A 7,195-nucleotide genomic window follows, 5' to 3' on the forward strand; every position below is an offset into this window, starting at 1 on the left:
CCGCCTGCTCAAAGCCTGCAATCAGCCTGCCATCAGCCTGTCAACCGCCTGCTCAAAGCCTGCAATCAGCCTGTCAACCACCTGCTCAAAGCCTGCCATCAGCCTGTCATCCGCCTGCTCAAAGCCTGCCATCAGCCTGCTCAGTCGTCAACCATCTTCTCAAAGCCTGCCATCAGCCTGTCATCTGCCTGCTCAAAGCCTGCCATCAGCCTGTCATCCGCCTGCTCAAAGCCTGCCATCAGCCTGCTCAGTCGTCAACCACCTTCTCAGAGCCTGCCATCAGCTAGTTCAGTTCTTCTCCACCAGCTCAAAGCCTTTCATCAGCCTATTCAGTCATTATTCGCCTGCTCAAAGCATCTACTCAGCCTGTCATCCACCTGCTTAAAGCCTGTCATCAGCCTGCTCTGTCGTCATCCACCTTCTCAAAGCCTGCCATCAGCCTGCCATCTGCCTGCCTGTTCAGCAGTCATCTACCTTCTTAAGTCTGCTACCAATGTTTTGGCCTACAACTCCAGTTCAGTCTATCATCACAAACTAAATCAACCTTTTAAGCACCACATCATGTCTGGCAGATTATCAGGTTTTCTGAATCTTCTCTTGATATACTCAGTGTGGTCAACAATGAAGAGCAGATGTTAGTCTGTTTATTGTGAGTTATTGATTTTTTCACTTTATTGTATGTAAATAAAACTTTTAGGGGATATGAGCTTATGTGCATTGTGGTGGAACCTTATAAGTTTTTCATCTTTTAAAATACTGTTAAGCATATATATCTAATATCATACCCATATGTAACATGACCTAAATAGATAAAAAATGTGAAAATCTCTCTTTCATCATAGATTTCTTTCTAAATTAGTTGCTTACATTAAAGACTGAATATCTTACTAGGAATGATTAGATTATTATTTCATCAAGATAGGTTGACTTGGAAAACTGAAATAAGATGAAAAGCTATGTGTAATTAGCTTTGTCTTGTACTTGTCAATTAAGTAAGGGAGTATGGTGGTTTATATCTGCATCGATGTTGTATCTGTATGTTAAAAACATCTTGAGTTTTACTTGCCTCAGGGACAACAGATGGAAATTAGCCAGGGGGAAAATCTGGTGCAGGGCACAGATTCTCTTGTGAGATTAATGTTCCCCTACATGGTCTTGAATAAATTAGCAAAAACTTAAAACGAAAACACAACACTGTATAGTACAGGAATTTTAAAAACGTAATTTAATGTTAAACGCTGACTTAAGATTTTTTTATTATTTCACAATCTGGATAGTGTTTTTTACACCTGAAAATGGTTTTAATCTGGAGATCAGCTTATGGGGACACAGTCTTAAAGAAGAGAAATATTGGATCTAGAAGGATAAGATGATTTATATATGTAAAATCAGCTCCTTTTAAAATAAAAAATATAATGTAACAGAATTCAGGTTCTGCTCTGAACAGCTTTATTTTGTAATCAAAGTTTTTTTGATTGAAAACAAAAGTCTTTGTTTAATCATGACATTTAAAAACACGCAAGCATGAGAGCACACTTTTTGGTGGAGCTAGTTACAAATGGAGGGACAGAGGGAGGAAAAGCTATCGGTGTCACAATTGGGGGTGCCACAGAGTATGAGAATGAATCTGTTTCTTAATGGTTTACAATTGAAGTTTCTTAATATCAAAATGGTTAATGTTTTTAAAGAGGAGGCAAGATTTGTGTATGTACTTGACAGCTTATAAAAAATAAAGAAACAATAAAACAAAATCTATAACAGGACTTGGCAGCACTTGTAACATTTATTTCGTAGTTTCCATAGTAGTCAAAATTTTAAAAACAGTTCACGATTAAATTAAATCTTAGTCCTTCTGTTAATCTTCCTTCCTTTCTCCTCTGTCCTATAAATATTTTTTCTCTTTTTAGTTTTTTGAGACTATAAACCCATCTGGACTTTTATGTCATCATTTATTCCATTTTTTATCATATGATACTCCTTCTTTTTGATTTATAAATATTTTTTGTACAGTTCTTCCCCTAGGTTAGTGTGCAACCCCTAGTGTTGCATAGTGTCAGGGTTGGAAACGATATAGATTCACTTACTTTACAGATATTTAAATAATTTCTCAATACTTTGTACTTTTTTGTAGTTTACAAAACTGTAGTTTGACTGAACTAGGTTTTGATTTAAGGATTTAACTCAGTTACATATAGAGCAATGAGTTACAGTGCTCCATTAGCTGGTTAGTGATCAGATTTGATTATTCATCAGCCTTTAGTAACGCTAGTAAAAAACTTTCTTGTACTTATAGTTTAACTTGTCATGTAGTAATGACTTAGTGTAATTATGAACAGTCTACATCTAAGAAGGCAACATTACACCTACACAGGAAAGTGTGGGAAAGTAATGATTAGTCTGGAGTCTGTTTTATCAAACTATCTGATCTAACAGCGGATCTACTGGACACAATATGGGATGATGAATAGAAAAAAAAACAGATTTTGAGGTAGACGAAAAACTACAGAGAAGATGCATAGATGTTGAAGTACACGGATGGTTTGGTGTGATCCTAGAGACAGTAGAAGGTTGGAAATTAATTGTTAACAAACACAATACTTCCACAAAATCTATTAGATCACATTTGAAATGCCTTGGGAGATAAATAATTTCCAATGACAATAATTGAGCTGCTTGCAAACTTCTTCCAAGTTTAGAAGTTGTAAGAATAGCTCAATCCGGATAATTTAAACAGAAGCTTCTACTTCTTGTTCCTAGCTCCCATCCCTTTACCTTTCATGAGGTCAACAGTAAGAATACTATCCAGGATAGTATAGAAAAGGACCTCCAGGCTGCTGTGCTGAATCCACACAGCCTGTAGCTGTACAGATGTCATTATGAGGTGGACACACACATGAATGATGCTGGTCAAACTGGGACAACAGATGCTCCTGTTACAGAAATGTGCTTATCTTAAAACATATGAAGATGAGGACATTTGCAGGGTTTCATTAACACTTTATAGGGCAAGTTACCATTTTAGATCACTTGCATACCCCTTACAAATGAATTCCACCCCGTCCCTCAGTGAGTTCTAGAAGCACAAGATCTATATCCAGCCCTTCAACAAAGATACTGCTATATGGCTGTACATCTTATTTTGGCATTTGACCAATTAGATGAGCCCTTGAACGATATATTATCTACTGCAAATTTGTTGGAAACAATGTGTTGGAAACAAAAAAGCCAAGAAAAAAAAGGTAAAAAGTTAATTAAAAAGTTAAAAAGTAAAGTTAATAAGCCTAGTTAACAATTATATTTAGGTTTATAAACTAAAAAATGTAAGTGCCACTATCAGCATTAATGCCTCTAAGGTTATATTGTACCAAAAAAAAAAAAAAAAAAAAAAAAAAAAATGGGTTTCTTTCACTCTCTGAGTGTTTTTTATGAATTTCTAATAGAAGCACTTTTGTTATTTTTCTTAAAATATTCGGGCAGGTTGGCGTTTCCTGTTATAACGTTGACATTCATTTTTGCCATCAAAATATTCATATTTTTTTATGTTACAAAGGTAATAAGGTCTTGTCCTGGAATCCAATAACACTACTGGCTTGAAATGTTGATTTTTAAAGGATTTCGCTGAGTGCCCTATGAAGGGTTAAGAGTAAAATAAAGAAACAATACATTTTTTTTTATTAAACTTCATGAGGTTGGATGTTCCTATACATCCCAAAGGATGTTAGACAGCCATAGCTCCTATGTGGCAGAAAGGATTGTTGTATCCTGCTTCCTCTTCCTACCTCCTTCCTTACTACCAGCCTAATTTGGACACCACATATCAGACTTGATTTGTGTAGCAATGTTGGATGTTTGCTAGGGGAGGTCTAGTTGAGACTTTTTCCTTGACATGGAGCGTGGAAATTCTGATCCGTTTTCCACAACCTTGGGACGAAAATAATCATATTCGTAAAAGTTCGGCTTACAGGTGGTGACCGGAAGTGTTGTATTTTATTTTATTTATACATTAAATACATATAAAATATATTTTTTTTTTCATACAATACAACTAGGGGTGGATTCAATCTATACCCTTATATTGGAGTGGAATGCATACAGATTTGTTCCTTTGGTACTTTTAGAGGGTTTTTTTTTTGCATTAAAAGTGACCGTTATGCTGATTTTATTTTGAAAGGAAGAAGACGGAAGTCATAACTGTACCTTAGCGTGACACTCATATCGCGCTCACTGATTGGCCAGCGGCGAAATTTGAAAAGAAACCCGCTTAGACCAGATGCGGCTACCCAAGGATACGGACAAGAAGGTGACCGCTACAAAGAGAAAATGAGAAGAGACTGCTAAATTAAACGACCGTCCAGAAGGCTTTTTTTGTACGGAATTTCTATAATCAGGTTAGTAACTGTAGATAGTCCGGCTGTTTACAAATGTAGGAAAGAGGAACAAAATTAGCTTAGCCGTTGTGTTGTGTTACTTATGTCTTTCGTCGAACAATTGTAACGCTACTGTAAACCTTATTAGCCAGAGCTAGATAAAAAACGGTTATGAAAATAAGCTAGTTAACCCCATTAGATAAAATATGTGTAATTAAATGTATTTATTTGATAGGCAAAGCCTACCTCAAAACTAGGTTTTATCGACCCACTCAAGTAGAAGGATGTTGTTTGTTTCAGGGGCTACTACGGTATACTGCTGGACAAGATGGAAACCACGGTGCTAAACCTCCAGAGCCTTTATGATAATCTGAGGACACATGTTGAGCTTATCAATGAGAATATTGAGCCCAGTAAGTGGTTTATGGTCCATATTTATATAACTTTAATTTTAATGTTTTGCTGCATATGCTTTAACTAATTGTATGTCCCTGTTGTGAAATATTAAATCTCCATTATAGGCTTCATTCAGATGGTCCAGAACTTTGAGGACTGCCGTCGCAAATGGGCGAGGACTCTGGAGGAGCTGGGATCCTGCCAGGACATGCTGAGAAAAGCAGAGATGGAGAGGGGAGCTTTGGATGTGAAGCTGAAGCATGCCCGTAACCAAGTGGATGTGGAAATCCGGCGTAGACAGAAGGCTGAGGCTGACTGTGAGACCCTGGTACTGCCACTTAAAAGGCTAATATTTGTCTTTATGGTTTGCCTTCATGCAGCTATTATTTATTCCTAATTTTATATTTCAAATGCATCCAGGATCGTCAAATTCAGTTGATCCGGGAGCTCTTAACCAGTGAGGGATCCACCAACAGCATCCAGCTGAGTGCTGAGCAACGTTCTGCTCTAGCCTTCCTTAATACAAACTGCCAAGCAAACAACCAGAATACCAGTCGGAGGTAGTACTTTGTTTAATGAAAGATATTTGATACTGTTACTTTACAACCTTTATTCTCTGTAGTTTGCCGTGTCATTGGTTTTTAGAAATTAAAACATGCATTACTGAAGTTATTTGTTGCTAATTCATAGCAGATCTACGCTAAAGGTATCCAGTTATTTTTTGAATGTGTATAATCAAATCTTTCGACTACAATTGAATCATAGATCAATTTAAAAACATACATTTTTTATATGATCCTTGTTTTTATATAGATGTTTTAACCTGGTAAGAAGTATTGTATGTATGGAATCCTATATGGCTGAAGGAGTGGTTTTGTTGCTTCATTGTGAACAAGTCCACACTGGCAATAGATATTAGAATATATTGAGCTACAAAATGTACTGCTCTTATTTGTTTTAACTGAACTGAATTTGACAAAGTCTTCTAATTAGTATTGTTTTGTTTCTTCTCGCAGACTGGTGACAATAGACGAGTCTGCCTCCATCTTGTCAGATATAAGCTATGACAAAACTGATGACTCCCTTGTAAGTACCATCTTCCTTTGCATTATTTCTAGAATAGATCTCTCTAATATCCTGTTTTAGATTTGCATGCGACTTAATACATTTTGTGCCTTGACTTAAAAAAAATGTCCTAACCTATTGTAGGATTGGGATTCCTCCAACATCAGAACAGTACGACTCAAGAAAAGAGAAAAAAGGGTATTGTTTGTGAATTTCTTTGCTTTTAATAACCGAGTAATCAATGAGAGTATGTTGTTGAAAAAGGACAGGTGTCATACCTTTTGTCCTGATCACAGCGCTCCTCCAGAAATCTCGTTGATGGTCCTCCAAGTGCTTCTAAAAGATCAAGATCTACTGGCAGAACCTCAGAAAGGGTAGGCATTGAGATTCTAAATTCTCTAATTCTAATCTCTTAATTATGTGGTATGCAGTTTGTCATAGTTAGACATAATTTAAATGCTTAGATTTTCATGATGTATTCTCTCTTAGCAGACAGACTTCTCTTGCAGCCTATTTTTTCTCACATTTGCCTGATTTTGCTTTATATTTGTTTATTTTGAATGTTTTTATTGATGCAACAGGGAAATGAGACCCTTGTGACAAAGACAACAGTAACTGTGCCTGTAAACGGAGGACCTGTTGAGGCGTTCTCTACCATAGAGACTGTTCCATACTGGACTCGCAGCAGGAGAAAGACTGGTGAGATTTGTTACACTTTATGTGAGACTTTAGCTGCGTGCCTTATCTCTGTCCACAAATTTTTTTTTATTCTTAAGTAATAATTTTAAGGTATATGTTCAATCAAATTTCTATTTTGGCTCCAAACCATCATAAAAACTAAGAGCAAATGGATAAATAATTTTGCTTCATTCTTCCATGTCTTTATTTTAATTGCATTAATGTCATTGCGTGTTCCAGAGCTAAACTAAAAGCTAATATTTATATCTATCAAATCATATTTTTATATTTATATTCATAGAACTTGTGTTAAAGCCATAGACTGCAGCTTCTTTACCCAAGATCTTTTAGTTTTGCAAGAGCCTACTTTATTTATATTTTATTTTTTAAGTTTCCCATACTTGAATTGTAGATAATAAAACTCTGGTGCGGTTATCTTCGCGTCTAAATTCAGACCTAACTCAATCCAATCTAACTAAAGAAAGCATACTTTTCTTTGGCTTTAGCATGCTATCATAGTAGTAGGTAGGGGTGTAAATAATAATCGTTTTGTATCGATGCATCGATCCAAAAGCCGACGATCCGATGCATCGACACGTCCGCAAGATAATCGATTAATGTTTTTTTTTCCTCCGGTCTATTTTTATCCATTTGCTCCTGGGCGTAATCCTCCCGTGCTGCAATGCCGC

The 7,195-nt window shown here is 36.3% G+C and overlaps 1 protein-coding gene across 1 annotated transcript in view; it reads left to right on the forward strand.

Annotated features, from left to right (window-relative positions):
* Positions 1-4,249: 4,249 nt before the first annotated feature.
* racgap1 (Rac GTPase activating protein 1) overlaps positions 4,250-7,195 on the forward strand; it is an 11,525-nt gene continuing 8,579 nt past the window's right edge. Inside the window, exons 1-8 of the mRNA XM_015381140.1 lie at positions 4,250-4,388; positions 4,668-4,780; positions 4,889-5,091; positions 5,184-5,323; positions 5,780-5,849; positions 5,973-6,026; positions 6,125-6,202; positions 6,410-6,527. Coding sequence (XP_015236626.1) covers positions 4,696-4,780; positions 4,889-5,091; positions 5,184-5,323; positions 5,780-5,849; positions 5,973-6,026; positions 6,125-6,202; positions 6,410-6,527 — 748 coding nt within the window. The 5' untranslated portion in view covers positions 4,250-4,388; positions 4,668-4,695. The remainder of the gene's footprint in view (positions 4,389-4,667; positions 4,781-4,888; positions 5,092-5,183; positions 5,324-5,779; positions 5,850-5,972; positions 6,027-6,124; positions 6,203-6,409; positions 6,528-7,195) is intronic.

This window comes from Cyprinodon variegatus, unplaced genomic scaffold, assembly GCF_000732505.1.
Source record: "Cyprinodon variegatus isolate N-32 unplaced genomic scaffold, C_variegatus-1.0 Scaffold228, whole genome shotgun sequence".
In the NCBI taxonomy this organism is placed as follows: domain Eukaryota; kingdom Metazoa; phylum Chordata; class Actinopteri; order Cyprinodontiformes; family Cyprinodontidae; genus Cyprinodon; species Cyprinodon variegatus.